Consider the following 22,179-nt stretch of genomic DNA (forward strand, 5'->3'; position numbering starts at 1 on the left):
AAGAAAACTACAGATAGACATCAAACATGGAAATATAAAAAAGAATAAAGTATCCAAATGAACTTCATTCCAGTAATAATAAGGCTACTCCCAGGAACAAAAGATTGGTTTAGTATTCCAAATCAATCAATGTGTTGCATTAACATAACAAAGGATAAAAGTATAATCACCTGAATATAGATGCAGAAAAAGCATTTGATAAGATTTAGCACCTATTCCTATTCCTGATGAATACTCTCAACCAACTTAGAAGTGACTGTCCTCATCTGATAAATAGCACACATAGAAAGTGTTAGTCGCTCAGTCGTATCCAACTCTTTGTGACCTCATGGATAGCCCGCCAGGCTCCTCAGTCCTTGGAACTCTCCAGGCAAGAGTACTAGAGTGTGTTGCCATTTCCTTCTCCAATACATAGAAAACCTACTGCTAATAACATATTTAATAATGAATTTTGAGATACTGAGAACTTCTCCCCTATGATTGGGAACAAGTATATCTGTTCTCACAACTTTTATTAAACATTTTACTAGATATTCTAGTCAGTCCAATAAGACAAGAAAAAGAAATTAAAAGCAAAATATTTGAAAAGAAAAAGCAAAAATGTTTTTAGTCACAGAAAACATGATAGTTTATGTAGAAAATCCAAACAAATCAATATATAAGCTATAATCAATATATAAGCTAATCAATATATAAGAATTAAAAAATGGATTTAGCATGGGTTTCAGATACAAAATCAATAATCAAAAATCAAATATATTTCTATATGCTATCAGCAAAATAATTATAACATGAAAACTTTAATCCCATTTTTTAGAAGCACCAAAAAAATAAATACTTATAAATACAACTAGTAAAAGATAAGAAAGCCGTCTACTGTGAAAACTAAAAAATATTGCTGAGAAAAATTAAAGCCTTATATAAATGCAGAGCAATATCATGTTCATGAATCAGAAGATTCACCATTAAGAGATCCATTCTCCCCAAATGTGCATATTCATTACAATCCTAATCTCAACCCAATAGACATTTTTGTAGACATTAATAAATGGAGTGTAAAATTTTTATGGAAATGCAGAAGAACGAGAGTGGTCAAAACAGACTTTAAAAAGAAGAAAACTAGAATTACATATCATTCCATCCTTACTAGAACAGTTCAAGTTAAAAAAACTAACAACACCAAATATTGGTGAGAATGGAACACACTTTGCTTGTAGCAGTACAAAATGTTAACACTTCTTTGGAAACAGTTTGGCTGATTTTATTATTATTATTAAACAACTCAAAAATGAGCAAAAGTCTTGAACAGACAGAAAAGAAGATATAAGAATGGTTAGTAAGCACTCAGATAGGCATACAGAAAGATGCTCAACATCTTAAGTCAACAGGCAAGAGCAAATTAGAAAGCATTTCACACCCATTGCTGCTGCTGCTTAGTCGCTTCAGTCGTGCCCAACTCCATGTGAACCCACGGACTGTAGCCCGCCAGGCTCCTCTGTCCATGGGGATTCTCCAGGCAAGAATACTGGAGTGGGTTGCCGTGCCCTCCTCCAGGGGATCTTCCCACCCTAGGGATTGAACCCAGGGTCTCTTGCATTGTAGGTGGATTCTTTACCAGCTGAGCTACCAGGGAAGCCTCACTTCATACCCACTACAATGGCTAACAACACCAACTGTTGACAAGGATGTGGAGCAATTAGAACATACTTTGCTGATAAGAGTGTAACGTGGTAAAACCACTTTAGAAAACAGTTTGACTCTTAAAAAATTAAACATACATCACAACCTAGCAATTCCACTTCTAGGGATTTACCCAAGGGAAATAAAAACAGACATGTTGATAAAAAGATATAAACAAGACTGTTCACAGAGGCTTTCTTCATAAAGGCAAAAACTATAAACAACTCAAACATCTATCCACAGGAAAATGGGTGAATAAAACTGGTTATTTTTACAATTGGATGGGCTTCCCAGCTGGCAGTAATGGTAAAGAATCTGCCTGCCAGTGCAGGAGACATAAGAGATGTGGGTTCAGTACCTGGGTCAGAAAGAGCCCCTGGAGAAGGGAATGGCAACCCACTCCAGTATTCTTGCCTGGAGAATCCCATGGTCAGAGGTAGCCTGATGGGCTACCGTTCACAGGGTCGCAAAGAGCTGGACATGACTGAAGTGACTTAGCACATACGCATGCATACAATGGAACAATCCTCGGTAACAAAGAAACTACCGATACACATATAAGGACATGATCCTAAGTGAAAAAAAGTATGCATGAAAGAGTATATACTGTATGACTCCTTCTACGTGAAGTTCAAGCATGGATAAAACTGATCTATGATGTTAGAAATCAGAATAGAGGTTGTTAAGGGGTGGGGATTTTCTGTGAGGTGATATATGTATGTATCAAAATTCACCAAATTGTAGACTTAAAATGGGTCTCTGCTGGTATATGTAAATTTTATGTCAGTTAAAGAAAGATGTTTGCACCAAGATTATTAAAAGTTTTTTAATGGAAACAAGTTAAATATTTTCTGGTATGGGGTTCGGAGAAGGCAATGGCACCCCACTCCAGTACTCTTGCCTGGAAAATCCCATGGACGGAGGAGCCTGGTGGGCCGCAGTCCATGGAGTCACTAAGAGTCGGACACGACTGAGCGACTTCACTTTCACTTTTCACTTCCATGCATTGGAGAAGGAAATGGCAACCCATTCCAGTGTTCTTGCCTGGAGAATCCCAGGGACGGGGGAGCCTCATGGGCTGCCGTCTATGGGGTCACACAGAGTCAGACACGACTGAAGCGACTTAGCAGTAGAGGGTTAGTTAATAAAGTGTGTACCCAAATTCCACAGCCATTGAAAACGATACTAGAGAAAGCAGTCTATTGACAAGGAGAGGTGTTCACGACAGTCGATGTGAAAAAGAAAGTTATCGAATAGTGTGCAGAGCATAAAAGACACGAAAGCACAGGAAAAGGTCTGTGGAACTCCCCTGGCGGTCCAGTGGTTGAGATCTGCCTTCCAATGCAGGGGGTGTGGGACTCAGGGTGTTCCCCTGGTTGGGGAACTATGATCTCACAAGCCTCTGGGCAACTAAGCCCACACCACACCTAGAGAGCCCCGCTCTGCAGTAAGAGAAGCCTGTACGCCACAAGCAGAGAAAGCCTGCGTGCTGCAGCAAAGACCCAGTGCAGCCTTCCCCAACAAAATAAAGGGTCTGGGGGGGTTCTTCAAAGTGAGACTGGAGGTCACCTTGAGAGGTAAAATTCTGGATGTTTTCACTTTTCTACACCCAACATGTACTTGCTTGTGCAATAAGAAAAAAATATTTCTAGATAGATGCAGATATTACAGTTAATTCTCCTTATTCAGGGTAGCCACATTTCATCAAGCCCCTGGGGAATCCTGAATTAGTGACTACTGAACCGACGCTTGTAGGGGAAATACAGGATTAGATTCCTGTGAGTATCAGGTCACAGCATTTTCGTCAACTGATCAATACGATCAATACATAACCTTGTTTTATGTGGGCTTCCATCTAAAGACATCTTATTGAATATACATTGTAGATTCATTAACATTTAACCCGCAGCCAATAGCAGCACTATAACTCATGCCAAACAAAGCTTACTTAACACATGTTATTTACTCAGGAAGTCACATCAGAGTCTTTTTGCATTAAGAACACTGGCCGGAGCTATGCTTGGGGATATTTTAGACAAGGATATCACTTCCCCCTGCCAAAAAAAGAAAGGCACAAAAATGCAAAAAACACGGCACTAAACAGACTGTGAAAAGGACGCTTGTTTGCATGAGAACTGAAACCAAGAAGCAGGGAGCCATCCGGTTCAACCTCCTACCATGGGAACACACGTGAGGCGACTCAAATTTTTTATCACTCTGCACACAGTTCTTGAATGGCCACAAAAATGCTTCAGGTATTAATTTGGGTTACAAATAAATTTTAGTAAAATTCACAAATGCAGAATCCTCAAATAATTAGGATGGGGGACTTCTCTGGTGGTCCGGGTGGCTAAGGCTCCATGCTCCCAAAGAAGGGGGCCTGGGTTCAATTCTTGGTAAGGGAACTAGATCCCACATGCCACAAGTGAGAGTCTGCATGCTCCAACTAAAGATCCCACATGCTGAAACTAAGACCCGGCACAGGCAAATAATTAAATAAAAAAATATTTTTAAAAATAATTAGGATCAACGGTATATAGACATGAGGCTTCCCTGGTGGTTCAGTCGGTAAAGAATCCGCCTGCAATGCAGGAGCCCCGTTTATGAAGGAGAGCATTCCCAAGCCTCGGGCCAGCACTCCTGGGGCATCCAGGGAGGAAATAGAAGGGGAGACCGAGCAGAGGGAAACAGGTCCAGAGACAGGCTATCTGGGAGGCGGGAGCCACCTACCCCAGGCAATCCCAGCCCAAGTTGTAAAACCAGAGACCTGACAACTTGGAAGGAAGGCCAGACACATCAGAAAAAAAAGGCACTTCTCCTGGGGAATCTCATCTGAGGCAAAGCGAAACCACGGAGGAGGGCACCTCTGACCTGCGGACTTTCCAGAGAGGTCGGCCTGGGAACCGAGTGGGAGTTCACAGTCCAGGCCCCTCCACAACCATCTCAGGAATGTGTCTGAAGTCACAGACACCGCTCTGACTTCGCCTTCTGATGGGTTCGTCCTTGGGAATGTAAAGTCGTTACCAGGGCTTCCAGAAGCCAGTCCCAACCTCAGCCAAGGGCCTCCTGCTCCCAGGAATCCCTCAAACCCATAGGATTCCCAGGACCCTCATGCTCCCAGCTGGATAGGGACCGCTCAACCCCAAGGCTCCCTGAAAGAGGCAAACCTCATCCCAAGCCCTAAGATGCACACACGTCCTCATCGAGGCGGGCAAGTCTGGAAGATCCTTCCAGAGGGGAGGGCTGGCAGAGGCTCTGAGGCTGAGAGTGTCTTGCGATGTGCTGACACCTCTCACTAATTAGCTCAGGATGCCCAGACGTTTCTGGTGAGTGTGCTGATAACCCACATCAGTGTGGTTGACCAGGAACGACCTTTCTTCTGGAGGGGAGGTCCCACATACTCTCAAGGGCAGGTGCCTCTGGGGGCATTTGACTAGGTCAGAGTCACCCCGTCTCCTCTCCCAGGAAGGGTGGGCCCCCAGTCCTGCTTGAACCTACTGCTGTCCTGGTGGGCAGAACCTCCCTGAGAACAGAGCTTGACCCCCAAACACCCCTGGCCTGATGCTGCTTGCCAAATGCCGTGCTTCGTCCGTGCAGTCTGCAAGAATTACCCAAAACATGTGCGTGGGCCCAAAAGGTGATGACCCAACCTTTCAATGTCACGGAGCCCACTTCAGGGCACGGGTCATCCTGGGAGAAGGTCACCTTGTTTCCTTGCCATTCATCCCAGGTTACAGCTCAGGTTCCGTGAAGTTGGATGTTAACTTGTACAAAACTGCAGAGATGTAAATGATTTCTCGGTAGAGAGGACAACCTCAAAGGTTTTGTTCTATTGTTCTGTAGAATCTAACTTGGGCTTCCCAGGTGGCTTGGTGGTAAAGAACCCACTTGCAAGTGCAAGAGACAGAGGAACTTGGCAAGCTACAGTCCATGGGGTCACAAAGAGTTGGACACGACTTAGCGACGAAACAACAACAAATAGTATTTTAACATACATGTAACTAAAATCAGGCTTTCCGGTGGCTCAGTGGGTAAAGAATCCACCTACAGTGCAAGAGATGCAAGAGACTCGGGTTCAGTCCCTGGGTCAGGAAGATCCCCTGGAGGAGGGCATGGCCATCCACTTCAGTATTCTTGCCTGGAGAATAGCCAGGGACAGAGGAGCCTGGCGGGCTACAGTCCATGGGGTCACAAAGAGTCAGACATGACTGGAGGGACTATGCATACACACATAACTAAAATCAGTAAGTCAGGGAATAAAAATAAAAGACAAGGGAGGAACATGTTGTCAGAAAGTCAAGTTTGAGGACAGCTACTGTTTCCAAATACAAAACCGACTCCTGAGCCGGGGGATGGCCCAGCTCTTCTGGAGAACCGGGTGAGCTGCAAATCTGTTCATCAGGCTGGACCCATCTTCACTGGATGTGAGCGGGGTAGCAGTGGGCTCTGTCACCCTCTCTGATTCCCGCCTGAGTGCTGCTATCTGGCCCCTTCGGGCTCCAGAGTCAGACTGAGCCCAGGGCCCAGGGCTCAGAAGGGACACCTGGCCCTGAGCCTCGCCCTCTCTCTGAGTACCAGCTGGGTGGAGGGGCCAGTGGGGTGAGGCCCTCCTGCTCCTTCCACCTACCAGGCCCATCTGCCTTTTTCTACAACAGGTGTGGCTTCAAGGCTCACAGGTCCTCATCTGCATCTACTCCGAGCCCACATACCCAGCTCTGCCTGCCCCAGCTCCTGCGTGAGTCGGAGCCAGAGCAGAAGAAATAGGCTGTGCGTTGAATTTCCTCCCCAGGCCGGGGCTTACGATTCTCCTCCAGGCCTGGCCCGAGCAGTGCACACACGGACCCCACCTCGGTGCCCCCCGGGCAGGGTGTCAGGCTCACCCCAGCTGGCTGGTCCTGAGCGTTTCGTTCAGAGATGCTTGGGAGAAAGAAAGAATGTGAAAAAGAGAGGAACTCCTCCCAGAAGGAGGGCAGGCGGGAGAGAGGCGTCCAGAAACTCTGAGGACCGGCCTGGCCAGCAGCCATCCCCCGACCCCCTTATTTAAAATTAATAAAATGATAAACCCAGTTACAGGTAAATGACAATTCAGTACATTTAGCTGGATAATATAAAACTTTACATATTCACAAGCACATAGCTCCTTCATCAACATCGGTCATTTTAGTCCATGTAGTCAAAGTCTTCTGGCATCCCAGAGTTTTTATCAATTTTATTTTCTCCAAACCCAAATTTTCCCCAGAGACTCACCCTCGTCACAGTTGCTCCCGGTAAAGCCAGGGCAGCACCTCCATTCCAGCGCCGTCACCGTTCGGTAGGATACTCTGTATGTGGGTCTGATCAGAGTCCTGTAACTAACACAAGGGCAGCATCAGGACAGTGTGAGGGCCCCCCTCTGCCCACCGCAGACCCCACTCCTGCAGAGACCACCCAGCCCAGCCAGATACAGAAACACAAATATCATATAATATCGCTTTTATGTGGAATTTAAAAAAAATGAACTTATTTATAAAACAGAAACAGACCCACATGCATAGCAACTAAATTTATGGTTGGCTCAGACGGTAAAGAATCTGCCTGAAATGCGGGAGACCCAGGTTCGATCCCTGGGTCGGGAAGATCCCCTGGAGAAGGATCTGGCAACCCACTCCAGTATTCTTGCCTGGAGAACCCCATGGACAGAGGAGCCTGGTGGGCTACAGCCCATGGGGTCACATGGACACAACAAAGCAACTAACACACACACACACACACACACACACACACACAAAGGGGATGGAGGGATACATTAGGAGTTTAGGATTAACAGATACACACTACTACAAATAAAATAGATAACCAAGGAGCTACTCTATAGCACAGGGAACTACACTCAATATTTTGTAATAACTTCTAAGGGAAAAGAATCTGATAGAGAATATATGCACGGGGTTCCCAAGTGGCATAGAGGTAAAGACTTCGCCTGCCAATGCAGGAGACACAAGAGACGAGGGTTCAATCCCTGGGTTGGGAAGATCCCACAGAGCAGGAAATGGCAATCCACTCCAGTATTCCTGCCCGGGAAATCCTATGGGCAAAGAAGCCTGGCGGGCTACAATGGAATCGCAGAGTCAGACACGACTGAGCACCCACACATACATATAAAACTGAATCAGTTTGCTGCACACCTGAAACTAACATGGTGTAATTTACACATTGGAAATCAACTATAATTTAAAAAAGGAAAACATACATATGATTGATTTTCACAAGGGGCAAAAGCCCAGCTTTATGATTCAATTTCCATCAGGGCTTGATCAAGTCTGCACAGCTTCCTCTTGAAAGCAAAACTGCATGACTTCACAGAACTTGCATCTGCTGACACCAAGCAACTTAATCATGAATGGGAAAATTATGAATTAATTGAGAGCAGCAGGCATAATGTTTTTAGGCACACTGTTGACAGGAAAACACATAAGTCACGTTTCGAATTTCAGAAATAGTGCGCTAAATCTGAAAAATCCTGTTACACTAATTTTTCTTTGGGAAAAAAAAAATCCTCTCCCTTGTGTTTCGTAAACATTCCAGCAAAGCTGCTTCCCCCTGGAGCTCTAAGTTGGGAATAGGGGAGGAGGAAGGGTTGGCAGGGCGTAGCCAGGCAGGGGCTGGAACCTTCGAAGTGAGGGGACAGGAGTCTGCAGGGAGAGGTGCCCAGGGGCAAACCCAGGCCTTGGGGACTCTCAGATCCATGGCAGGAAGATCTCAGGAAGCAGCTGGCATAGGCCACTGGGGTGGGGGGTGGGAGGGCAGAGGACCAGCCAATGTCACCACTCCTCACAGCGAGGGACCTGATGAGACACAGCGGGGTAGGTGAGCCTGGGTCCAAGGAGTCCAAACAGACTGTTTGCATAAGAAACATGGTATCTCTGACTCAACGGACATGAGTTTGATTAGACTCTGGGAGTCGGTGATGGACAGGGAGGCCTAGCATGCTGCAGTCCATGGGATCGCAAAGAGTCAGACACGACTGAGTGACTGAACTGAACTGATAAGAAACATACAACATTTCTCACCCACGCGTTCACTCACATGCTCATACGTACACACGCTAACAAACACACACGCACACACACACACACATACACACTCACACTCTTACAGCTGCTTCTTGCTGCAGATCTCCCAGCCAGAAACAGGCCCATCTGGGGAAAGGAAGATGCTTTAATTTCAATTTAAAATGTCATTTTTTTAAATTGGAGTATATAGTTGCTTTGGGGCTTCCCTCATAGCTCAGTAGGTAAAGAATCTGCCTGCAATGCAGGAGACCCGGGTTTGATTCTTGGGTCAGGAAGATCCCTTGGAGAAGGAAATGGCAACCCACTCCAGAATTCTTGCCTGGAGAATCCCATGGACAGAGGAGCCTGGCGGGCTACAGTCCATGGGGTCGCAAGGGTTGGACACGACTGAGCTACTAAACGACCACCATAGCTGCTTTACAATGTTGTGGGTCTCTGCTGTAGAGCAAAGTGAGTCAGCCACACTGATTCATATATATGTAAACATACAGCCCCTCTTCCTTGGATTTCCTTCCCATTTGGGTCATGACAGAACGTTGAGTAGAGTTCCCTGGGCTACACAATTGGTTCCCCTTTTTTTTTATTTTTGGCCGCACTGCATGGCATATGGGATCTTAGTTCCCTGACCATGTCCCCCACATTGAAGGGCAGAGTCTTAACCACTGAACTGCCAGGGAAGTCCCTTGGTTCTCATCAGTTATCTATTTTACACATTAATAGCGTATATATGCCAATGTCCCCAGGAGGAGAGCATGGTAACCCACTCCAGTATTCTTGCCTGGAATATCCCACGGACAGAAGAGCCCGGTGGGCTACGGTCCATAGGGTCTCAAAGAGTCAGACACGACTGAAGTGACTTGGCACACACGCCTGCATGCCAATCCCAATCTCAGTTCTAAAATTAATTCTTAAAGGCAGATTGTTGCTCTGGCTAAGAGGGGCTGGGAAAGCGAGGGAACCCCTCCCATAACCACAGCACCATGGGGTAGATGGAGCCCCGGGCGCTGGGGGCACCAGCTGAGAATTTAGGGTCCTGACCCTAATTCACGATGGGAATTGCACATGTTCCGGAACCTCCCTGAGCCTGTTTCCTGGTTTGCATGCTGAGGACCAGGATGCTGGGTGTGAGACTCAATGGAAGGGCACGTGTGAGAGCAGAAAGGGATGTGTAGATGCTAGGTTCGCAAAATACAGCCCTGACCTCATTCCTCCTGGCCCGTACCCTTTGGTCATCCCCACTGTGGTCAGGAGACAATCTGAGCTGTTTAGCCCCGGGGACCAGCCCTTCTCCAGCTGCCGTGGCTGCCCCCAGGCCCCTTGTGCCATCGGCTGCCCCTCGGCCTCCAGCCCAGGAGCCCTCCAAAGGGCTCTTCACTGTGTGCCTTGAGTGATGATGGGGACAAAGTGATAGCAGATACAATGAGAGCTTTGAGTACTTGCCATGTATCAGGCACTGTTCTGACACATAACAATCCTAACAGGGGGATGCTATCACCATTCCTAATTTACAGATAAGGAAACCGAGGCACTGAGAGCATCAGTAACTCTATCAAGGTCACACTGCTAGAAGGCGGTGGAACTAGATTCTGCCAGGCAGAACTGGCAGAACTTAGGGATACTAACTTGTGTGCATACAGTAGCAGGGCACCCTGTTCCTCTCTGCATCTGGCCAAGGTACTGAGACGTGGCCCCTGAACCAGAGGGAGAGCTCAGTCCCCAGAGAAGGTCTTGTTCTGCCCCTCATTCCTAGCGAGGGCCATGGGTTGGTCTGTCCCATGTGGGACCAGAAGCATCTGGGTGGCTGTGAAGGACAGGAGCAGGGCCTGCCAGTAGGTGGCGCTGCTTCACCAGTCCAGCAGGCCGGGGCTCAGACCCTCCACCCTCCCCTGAATGCCCGGGGCAGGTGCAAGTGTCCATGGGCTTATTCCCATCACTTTGCCCTCCTACGTCCATGAAGAACTCCCAGCCATTCCACTGGGGTCCAGTCCACAGATCCACTGATCTAAAATGATTCTGTTTTGTGGCTGACCTCTCTCAAAACTTCCCATGGCTCCCATAGACCGAAGACCACACTCTCCAGGTCAGCGAATAAGGCCCCACCTAGCGTCCTCCCCTCGCCTCCTTGCACAACCACCAGCCAAGGCTCCTCCCACCACAGCACAACAAGCAGCTCTTCCTGCCTCCTGGCCTTTGCACGTGCAGGCTCCTCTGCCTATTGGCCCATCCTCCTGTACTCCGCAGAGAAAAGCCCCCAAGAGCCTTCAGGGTGTGACACCAACATCCTCTTCCCTGTGAAACACCCCCAGTCCTGGCCAGAGCAGATGGGCTCCTTCCTCAGCACCCCCACACCCTGTACAGAGCTTGGCTTTACATGCGGGGTGCCTGCTGTATACCAAGCACTGGGATTACAAGAATGAAGGAGGCAGCAAGAGCTCTCACTGTGCTGGAGCTGGCGGTGCAAATTCTGCATCATAGGTGTGAATATGTGCCTGTGCATGGTGCTTCCCTGGTGGCTCAGATGGTAAAGAGTCTGCCAGCAATTCAGGAGATCCAGTTTCGATCCTTGGGTAGGGAGGATCCCCCTGGAGAAGGAAATGGCAACTCGCTCCAGTATTCTCACCCGGAGAATTCCACAGGCAGAAGAGCCTGGCAGGCCATAGTCCGTGGGGTCGCAAAGAGTCGGAAACAGCTGAGCGACTAACACACACGATGGTAAGTGCCAGGGAAGAAAGCACTGCGTTCACTACTCGCATTACAATGGATTCGTTTTCTTTTTTTTTTAATTAAAATATAATTTACAGGGACTTCCCTGGTGGTCCAGTGTGGCTAAGACTCCAAGTTCTCAAAGAAGGAGCCCAGGTTCCATCTCTAATCAGGCAACTAGTTCCCTTATGCTGCATCAAAGATCAAAGATCCCGCATGATGCAACCAAGACCTGGCGCAGCCAAATAAACAAATGAATATTTAAAAAGGAAAGAAAGAAAAATATCTTGCCATGTGGATGGAAGACCAGGTTCAGAAGCTCATATCACTTAGCCAACTGACAATCCAGGCTAAGGCAAGACGTCTTTCAATACACTAAAAAAAGCATGCCCATGATCCTACAAGTAACGCACATGTTTATACCAAGTCATGGCTGGTTCCAAGGCTTCAAAAGGTATCGTGATTTTCATAATGTGAAAGTCAGCGGTGAGGCAGCAAGTGCCAATACTGAAGGTGCCAAAGCTTTTAAAGAAGAGCTGCAGAGGATAATTGTGGATGAGAAGTATCTGCCAGAACAAATATCGAATGTCGATGAAATGAGCCTGTTCTGGAAGTGTGTGCCGGAGCAAACACACATTCATCAGGAGTCCAGGACAATGCCAGGATTCAAGGCTTTCAGAGACCGCGTGGAAGGCTGCTTGGGGGTGGAAAAGTTACCGGGCTCGAATGAAAGTTTTTCCTAATCTACCTGTGGGAGAACCCCAGAGCATTCAAGTATGTGAGCCAGGCATTCACTTCCCATTTGTTATCGCCATAACAAGAAAGCCTGGATGACATTAACAGTGTTTGAAGCCTGGCTTTTGAAGTGTTTTATCCGTCAGGCAAGAGAATATTGGAGGCAAAACATCATCCCATTCAAGATTCGGCTGATCTCAGACAAGGCTCCGGGGCATCCACAGCATATCAGGATGGGCATCCTGATGTCAAGCTTGTGTAGCTGCCACTGAACACAAGTGCACTCATCTCACCCAAGGACCAAGGCGCCACAGCTACATTCAAACCATACTCTTGACACCAAATGTCTGTGCAGGCCCTTGAAGCAATGGGAACTGGTCAAACGCTCTGAGAGTTTTGGAAAGGTTTTAACATTAAACGTGCTACCCAGACCATCCATCGCTGCCCGTGGGAAGAAGTCACACAGCAATGAGTAAACACTGAACTGCACTTTGCAGAGAGTTTTAAAGACATATGTGAACATGTTCAAAGGTTTTAACCAAGATTCTGTTGTGGATGAAACAGTCCCGAGATATGAGTGCTTGGTAAAGACCTAGAACTGGACATTTGAAGAAGAGGATATTCGTGAGCTTGTTGGTACCGAGGGTGAAGAACCTTCCGATGAGGAGCTGTTCGAACTGGAGAAAGAAAGGGGGAGAGAAGTTGAGGCAGAGGAAGAAGGTATGCCCGGGGCACCAGGAAAGTTCACAGCAAAGAAACTGGCAGAGACGTTTGCTGCCATCAGCAATGGTGGAAGGATGTTAGAAGAAATGGATGTCGATTATGGGAGGTCCACAAGAGCTGACAGGCAGATACAAGATGTTCTTGCTTGCTCTAGAGAAATACACAATGGAGAGAAGAAACACACCATATACTCAAAACTTAGTACCTTCCCCAAGAACACTCCATCTGCTAAACCATCAAGTATTGACGACCCGGTGCCTTCTCCCAAGCTATTCTGGAGCCTCATCGGAAGAGAGGAATGGACGATCCTGTCTCTGTAGCTTCCCCGTCATCCAGCGATTAATCTTAGCTGAGTGCTGCAATCACTCTTCAATGTGCTTTCAGCGGTGTATGCTAATGGGGATTCTGTTTTTCACTTTTCACCTTCTCACTCTCATGTAATAAATTACATGAGATGGTCAACATTTCATTATAAAACAGGCTTTGTGTTAGGTGAGTTTGCCCAAGTGTAGGCTAATGGAAGTGTCCTCAGCATGTTTGAGGTAGGCTGGGCAAAGCTACAACGTTCAATAGGTTAGGTGCCTCTAATGCATTTTTGACTTCAGGTATTTTCAACTTGCAGTGGGTTTGTGGTGATGTAACCCCATTGTGAGTCAAGGAAGATCTGCAAATAAATCTAGTGTTTAGCTCAATGAACTCTGAACCTATGTATACACCAACATTCCCATTGCTCCAAAGTCCTTTTGAACGCCTTCCAAGTTGATTCTCTAGCCCCCGGGCATAACCATTCTTCTGACTTCTCACTAGAGATTAGCTTTGCCTGTTGTAGAATTTCATATAAATGGAATCACACAGCATGCACTCATTTGTCTGCATTCTTTCTCCCAACCATCATGTCTGTGAGGTTCATCTGTATTGTTAAGGGTAGCATCTTTTGTTTCTTTTTATTCCTAAATAATATTTCACTACATAAACATACCACAATGTATCTGTTCTCCTGTTCATGGACTTTGGGGTTATTTCCAGTTCCACTGTTGATACGAGTGTTTTTATACAAGTCTTTGTGGACAAATTTCCACTTCTTTAAGGTAAGTACCTAGAAATAGAATTGGTGGGCCATAGGACGGATATATGTTTAACTTTAGTAGATGTTACAAACACATGTCCCAAACCTATTCGGATGAACGAGGTTCACATGCCCAGCAACAGTGTGTGAGTTCCAGTTTCTCCATAACCTTGCTAACGTTTGATATTGTCAGTCACTTTCATTTCAGTCATTCTAAGGTGTATGCAGAACTCTCATTTATAGTTTTAACCAAAGTTGAACCCTTTTTCATGTTTGCCATTTATTTATCTCCTTTCGCGAAGTATCTGCTCAGGTTTTTTGCCCACCTTTAAATTGGGTTTTGGGTCTTTCTTATCAGTTTGTAAGATATACAAGAGAGACCTTTTTCAAATGTATGTATTCTGAATGTTTTTTCCCAACCCGTGGTTTGCCTTTTCATTTTCTTTAAGTATATCTTTACTGATCAGTTGTAAATTTTTATCAAGTTCAATTATCATTTTTTAAATTTTACTATCTGCTGGGCAGGAGTCAAAGTTCATTATTTTCCATTTGAATGCCCACTTGCTACAGCACCAATTGTTGAAAAGACCTTTTTGCCTAAATGTTCCCACTAAAATTAAATTATCTTACTGCCTTGTTGTGGAGAAGGCAGTGGCACCCCACTCCAGTACTCTTGCCTGGAAAATCCCATGGACGGAGGAGCCTGGAAGGCTGCAGTCCATGGGGTTGCAAAGAGTCGGACACGACTGAGCTACTTCACTTTCACTTTTCACTTTTCACGCATTGGAGAAGGAAATGGCAACCCACTCCAGTGTTCTTGCCTGGAGAATCCCAGGGACGGCGGAGCCTGGTGGGCTGCCGTGTATGGGGTCGCACAGAGTCGGACACGACTGAGGCGACTTAGCAGCAGCAGTGCTGTGCTTAGTCGGTCAGTCATGTTTGACTCTTTGCAACCCCATAGACTCTACCCCGCCAGGCTCCTCTGTCCATGGGATTCTCCAGGCAAGCACTGGAATGGGTTGCCATGTCCTCCTCCAGGGGATCTTCCCAACCCAGGGATCAAACCCAGGTCCCCCACATTGCAGGCGGATTCTTCATCCGAGTCACAAGAGAAGCCCAAACACAGCATACGTTTCCATTAATATAAGTCTTCTTTAATTGTTCTCAGCAGAGTGCCATCTTTCGTTAAATTTACCCCTAGGTGTTTGTACTCCTCTGCTCAGGCTGCCATATTAAAATATAGTAGACTGGATGGTTTAAAACATCCTCACCAATACTTGACCCCAATGCATCCCTGCCCATCTGCGAGCCACTGATTGAGCAAGTCCTGCCTCTCTGAGCCCCCCTGTAAAGTCTGTCCTTGCCTCTCTGAGCCCCCTGTGAAGTCTGGGCTAAGATGTAGCGGGATACAGATGATCTCTTGCTATCCTGAGACTCTCCAAATATGATGTGGAGTCTCCCATCTATGTTTCACTAACCTGGTTGTTGCTGTTGCTGTTTCTTCCCAAGACAGACTAATTCTAGGGACTTCTGATCTCTCTGTTTTCGCTCCCTCCGTAGGGAGTTCCTGGGAGTTCCTTCACTGCCACTCGGCACATTCAGGGACATATATTCCCCAGGGAGTGGTTATTCACTCAACAAGTATCCATGGAAACCTGGACCCTACCCTTCTCTGGCCCCTCCTATCAACGAGTCCAGGGAGATCAGTTCCACCAAGTAGATCCTACCTGCCCACTGCGCTCCCTCACCCTGCCCTGGTCTGGCCTCCATCAACACCCTCCCAGACAGCAGCAACAGGCCCTGACTGATGCCCCAGTTTCCACCCCCACCCCTGGTATTCCATCCTCCACTCAGCAGCTGGTTCCAGTGATGTTTTCAAAGCATAGGTCTCCTTCATGAACCCTTTCCAGCTTCCCTTCAATCTCAGGACAAAACCCAAATCTTCAGTATGACCACTTAGTCTTCTAAGATCTGGCCACTGTCCTTCCTGGCTGCCCACCCTTGCTCATGCCCACATCCACCACCTCCCCACCCCCGCTAGAACTCCAGCAGTCACTGGCTTTTGAATTTCTGAACCCACAGGGCTCCTTCCCATATCAGGGCTCATCATCCACTGTTCCCTCTGCCCAAGACACCCACTAACACCAATGCAGCCCCCAGTGCCGCCTCCTCTGAGAAGTCCTCCTTGATCAGCCCACCCCTCAGTCCCACCCACTCCACCACAGGCTGAACCCCTTTGACTTTCACTGTCATAGAACCTTCATAGAACCCTGACATCTCTCTCCTAAACTCTTATCACCCTTATAAGTATACACCCACCTGGGCGATCATTTGTCTGACATCTGTCTCCTCCACTAACCCCCAGGCCTAGTTCAGGGTTTGGCGTATCATACGTGCTCAGTAAAAATTGATGGAATGAATGAAACAATCCATGAATAATTTGCACCAGATGGAGTCCCAGGCTGGAAACTTCAGTGCTAACCAAGACAGGGTAGCTCCCAGGAGGAGCTCAGGGTGACATTCTTGGAAACTGATGGATGCAGGGATGGACAGCTGGGCATGGCCACTTCCACCCACCAGGAGGGCCCAAAAAACACTGCCCACATGAGGGGAGACTGGAGGGAGGCCTGCTGAGCTGACAAGGTGAGGAGGCAGCCAGCACCAGGAGAACTAGGAGATTTGGATGATGTTCGGGGGCAGAAGGCTTTGACAGGCAGACAGAGCACTTGGGGCGGCTGTGAAAGCCTGGAGTGCAGGCAAAGAGTCTGGACTGTGTCCCTGGAGACTGGCCATGCTCTCCAGGCATCCAAGGATGCTGATCAGAAAAATATTTCTGAGCCTGCATGAGATCATATTAATTTATACATGTATATAAACACATATTATTTACCATCTTTGCATACATAAAAAAATCAGTAAAGCTTAATTTCTGTCTTATTTTGTAGATTAAAAAATAAACAGGAGATTTGATGTGGTTTTTCCACCCGTCGACAAGAGAGTCTCGTGTACCCACAGGGAGACCACCCTTCCCAGCCATGGGGAAGCCACCCAGGCACTGTGGCTCAGAGGAACATCGTGATCAGATCTGCTATCAAGAGAGACCCCACCTGCGTTGGCATGGAGGCCGGATGGGACAGAAGAGATGGGAGGTGGGGAGGCGAGCCAGGAGGCTGCTGGCCGAGAAAGGGGGTGGGGCGGGCAGGGATGAATGGCTGCAGGTGACAGAGGGGAAACTGAGGCCAAAGAGGAGCAGGGGATCAGATTCCAGGTTATAAAGTGGCAGAGGTTGGACCGAACCTGATCTCCTGAAGGGACCCCATGTTCTCTCCCAGGAACTGGAGGAGGGCCTTGCCCTCTGCAGCCCCCAGGACCCACTCAGTGAGCAGGGCGGTCATGAGGTCCTCGGAGATGCCTGGCCACATTCCTCCGGCAGCCACTCAAAGACTGCCCTGGATAGGGGGGAGACGAGTCCTGTGTGCCCCCAAAGGCGGTTCTGGGTGCCCAAGGTCACATGAGAGGGAATATGAAGGAAGAGCTCCGGAGAGAGATGAGATGCCCGTCACTGGAGGTGTGCAAGCCAAGGTCATGGCTCTCTGGCCTCCAAAGGCGATGTCCCTACAACACCGTGAGGTCCTTGAGTGGGTGCCATCGTCCTGGGCAGGGTCTGCTGGGAATGACTCTGCCAGGCCAATGACCTCATCTGGGGGAGGCAGGCGTCCCCTCCCTCACTGGGCACCGCGGCTCCTGCCCCGACCCGGCTTCCTCACCGGGGACCACCACGAGGAGGACCAGACTGGGAGGTACCGAGACAGACTGGAGACTCAACAGGAAACGGGAGTGGGGGTTTCAGAAAGGGAGGCAGGAGATTATTAATCTCTTGATTAATAGCAGCGGGGCCGGCGGGGAGGGGGCGGGGCGGGGCGGTCCCACCGCAGTTCTTCGGCAGGAGGCAGGGTCCTCCGGGCGCTGGCCTCCCCACAATCCACGCCAGGCGTTCCCAAGTGCAGACGGAAGGAACAGCAGGCCCAGAGAGCAGTGTCCCCCACCCAGGTCGTCGCTTGCACTTAAGCCCGGGACCAGAGTCTACTGGTGGGGGACGGGAAGATGGTGGGGCGGAGGGTACTGCCGAGGCGGGGGAGGTGGACACATCCAAGCTTCTAGACCCACCCAGGCTGGCTGAGGAGGGGCAGGAAACAAGGCCACGTTCTAAGAAAGCACTAAGTCCAGGACTTCCTGTGGCCTTGTGGGCTGCAGGCAACCCAGCCCGAGGTGGGAGGCTGGCTGGCAGGGGGCCGTCTGGCGGAGAGGAATGAAGGAGGCAGAAGTTCCGGCAAACCCCTCGGCTCAGCACATCTGGAAGAGGTTGGCTCTAATGCCATCAAAGAGCTCGGAGGGGCCAGGCAGAGAGCTGAGGGCAGGGAAACCAGGCTGAGGAAAACTTAACCCCCGCAGCCCCGGGGCTCCTCCTTCCGAATCTGTCTGGCCCTGCGACCACCGCGTCCAGCCGCTGACCAGGGGTTCTGGAGGGCGGAAGGGCGGTGGGTGACAACACCCCGACATCCGGCTGCAGGCCAGGGCTGTGTTTCCCACCCCGGAGCAAGATGGGGCCGTTTATCCCCATTTCCCAGGTAGGGAAACTGAGGCACAGGGAGCGGGCAGCACCCCTCATCCTCTGAACTGGTTCTGAGGGCCCTCGGGGCAAGGGTCCGGGTCCAGCCCCCTCACTACAAGCCAGAAGGAGAGGCCACCAGGGAGGAGACTGCCCCCCTCCAGGGTCTTCGGTCCTGCTGTTCCCTCTCCCCATCCTGCTTCCTCAGATCTCAGCTCAAGTGTCCCCCAGGGAAGCCCCAGAACCAGGGCTCACAGCAGAGACACCCTTCCCGCCATTGGCTGTGAGTCTTGGATGGACATAGCCCTCACGCCCCGGCCCTACCCCCATCTCTGAGAGGGAGGGGTCCTGATCTTTTTGCACACTAGTGCCTGGCACTTAAGTGCTCACTCAGAACTAAACAGCTAAACAGACCAAACACAGGCTCAGAGAAACCTGAGTCAGGGCCGCAGGTCCCGAAGCCAGAGCAGGCATCACACGACCCGGGTCCACGCTAGCGTGGACAGACTGGGCCCCAGGCTCAGTCCTCCAGGTCTCATATTTGTCTGTGAACACTAGTTTTGGGTGCCACCTCCCCCCCCACACACACACACATTACAAAAATCCTACATAAAAAAATCACAGAATGGGAAAATCCACACCGGACACAGTTGTAATACAATTTTTTTTCCTTCATTTAAGAGGATGGATATGTTTCTCTAATGAACATTCGTTGAGCGCCTTCATGTGCCCAGGCTCTGGCATGAGGACACTGTGATCCTGCCACAGTGATGTGTTCGTGGGTGGCTGGAGAGTCAGCACTGAAATCAGACTGCCTGGCTGTCACGTGGTTGGACCTGCATGGGGGATGGGTGCCCCGCCCTGGCCTTCTCTCCTAGTGCTGCTCTGACAAGGTGCCCCCACTCCCTTCTGGGGTCCAAACCCCAATCCTCCCACTCCCTCATTTCCCCACCTCCCCCACTACCACCCACACCCAGCCCCGGGCTCCTCAGCACTTTTACTCCTATGGCTGTCCTCTGCCCATCTTCACCAGCCGCCTCCCCACTCTCCCACCTCATTGCTGGCAGTTTACAAACATGCTCCTGTGTCTCCTGTCTTAAAAACCAACCAAAACACCTCCCTGGGCCTCATGCTCCGCCTCCAGCATCCAAGCCCCATTTCTTGCTTCCCTCACAGCAAAACTTCTGGAAAGAGTGTTCTATTCTCCAGTCTTCATTCCTTCACCCCTCACTTTTCTCCTCCACCCATGCCATCTCAGCATCCATCCCCACCACTCCCCAAAACTGTCCTTGCCAGGGTCCCCAGTGACTCCATGTTGCCAAACCCAATGGTCCTCCATTGGCCCTCATCCCATTGGCCACCCAGAAGCCCTGAGAGACTCCTACTCTGCCTCCCAAAACTCTCCTCCCAGGACGCTGGGTTTTCTGATGCTGCTTCTGACCTGGCTGCTGCTTCTCATCTCCTTAGCCCTACCTCCCAGACTGTTCTGGGATCAGCACCCCTTCTCCATCTACTCATCCCCAAGTTCACGTCCAGCCCCATAGCTTTAAATACCATCCGAATGCTTGTGGTTGTCAATCATATCGTGTTCACACGCACATACCATCGCACATGCGTGCTAAGTCGCTTCAGTCGTGTCCAACCAGCTCTTTGCAACCCCATGGACTGTAGCCCACCAGGCTCCTCTGTCCATGGGATTCTCCAGGGAAGAAAACTGGAGTGGGTTGCCATGCCCTCCTCCAGGGGATCTTCCTACCCAGCATTCGAAGCCACATGTCCTGAGGCTCCTCCATTGGCAGGCGGATTCTTTACCACTGAGCCAGGAGGGAAGCTCGCACATACTGTTACATTTTAACATCTCTGATACTGAAATTCATGTAACAGTTGATGGTGTGCTATGGCTTAATTTGAAACATTCTTAGGGGCCACAGTATAATGCACTTCTTCCTACCAATGGCATATGAGAATCCATGAAATTCAATATGGCCCCAGAGTCTTCCTAGAACTCCAAACTTCCTTACTCAACCACTTACCTGATACTCTTCCCCATGGATCCCCCACAGGCATCTCAGACTTCACTTGGCCCAAGAAGAGCTGTCGGTTTCTACCTCCTGGGGATGATCTCTGGTTAGTGTCCCCAGTTCAATGAACGGCATGCCCAACCAGCAAGCCTCTCACACTGAAAATTTAGAGTTATCCCTAGTTGCTCCCACCCATAAGTGATCAGATACTCTGGTCATCTCAGCTTCCAGAGCACCCCCTGAATCCACCCACCTCTCTCCACTTCCCCAGCTCTCACCCACTCTCATCTTGAGCTTGTGTCTACTTTTCCCTCAGCAGCCAGTGATCTTTTCAAAACCTAAATTAGCCCATATCAGGGACCTCCAAAAAGTAGAAAAACTATAAACCCAAAGCAAGCACAAGTAAAGGAAATAGTGACCGACTGTATTTTCTTGGGGTCCAAAGTCACTCGGACATGAAATTAAAAGACTCTTGCTCCTTGGAAGGAAAGCTATGGCAAACCTAGACAGCCTATGAAAAAGCAGAAACATCACTTTGCCAACAAAGGTCCATATAGTTAAACCTATGGTGGTTTTTCCCGTAGTCACATATGGATGTGAGAGTTGGACCATAAAGAAGGCTGAATGCATCAATAAAGAATTGATGCTTTCAAATTGTGGTGCCGGAGGAGACTCTTGAGAGTCCCTTGGACAGCAAGGGGACCAAACCAGTCAATCCTAAAGGAGATCAACCCTGAATATTCATTGGAAAGACTGATGCTGAAGCTGAAGCTCTAATACTTTGGTCACCTGAAGCGAAGATCCGACTCATTGAAAAAGACCCTGATACTGGGAAAGATTGAAGACAAAAGGAGAAGGGGACGACAGAGGATGAGATGGTTGGATGGCATCACTGACTCAGTGGATATGAGTTTGAACAAACTCTGGGAGACAGAAGGACAGGGAAGCCTGGCATGCTGCAGTTCATGGGGTCGCAAAGAGCTAGACAAGACTGAGCAACTGAACAGCAAGCACAAGGAAAGACAAAGTATACAGAAGAGCAGGAATCAAATTAAAAAGAGAAAATCAATAGAGAAAAATCAGTGAAACCAAAAAGCTGGTTTTCTATAAAGATCACAAAAATGACAAGGCTCTAGCAAGACTGACAAAGAAAAAAGGAAAGAAGACATAAATTATCAATATCAGGAACAACATAGGGAAGAGCACGACACACATCAATTTAACAACTTAGAAAAAAGGGACCAATTCATCAAAAAACACAAATTACCCCAACTGACTCAATATGAAATAGATCATTTGAATAGCCCCATAACTATTAAGGAAATTGAATTTGTAGCTGAAAAACTCCCCATAAAGAAATCTCCAGGCCCAGATGTTCACTGGAGACTTTTTCCAAATGTTTCAGAAGAATTAATAGCAATTGTACATAATCTCTTCCAGAAAAGGAGGGAGCACTTCCCAACTTATCATATGAGACCTTGATACCAAGTTCAGACAAAGACAGTACAAGACCAGAAACCTGCAGCCCAGTATCCATCGTGAATACAGACACAAAGACCCTTAGCAAAATATTAGCAAACGGAATTTGTA

The 22,179-nt window shown here is 48.5% G+C and overlaps 1 protein-coding gene across 1 annotated transcript in view; it reads right to left on the reverse strand.

Moving 5' to 3' along the window:
- The window catches only part of COL26A1 (collagen type XXVI alpha 1 chain), a 160,590-nt gene that overhangs the window by 85,533 nt on the left and 52,878 nt on the right, over positions 1-22,179 (reverse strand). The window contains exon 3 of the mRNA XM_055561519.1: positions 6,928-7,025. Coding sequence (XP_055417494.1) covers positions 6,928-7,025 — 98 coding nt within the window. The remainder of the gene's footprint in view (positions 1-6,927; positions 7,026-22,179) is intronic.

The sequence above is a fragment of the Bubalus kerabau genome, chromosome 23, assembly GCF_029407905.1.
Source record: "Bubalus kerabau isolate K-KA32 ecotype Philippines breed swamp buffalo chromosome 23, PCC_UOA_SB_1v2, whole genome shotgun sequence".
NCBI classification, from domain to species: Eukaryota; Metazoa; Chordata; class Mammalia; order Artiodactyla; family Bovidae; genus Bubalus; species Bubalus kerabau.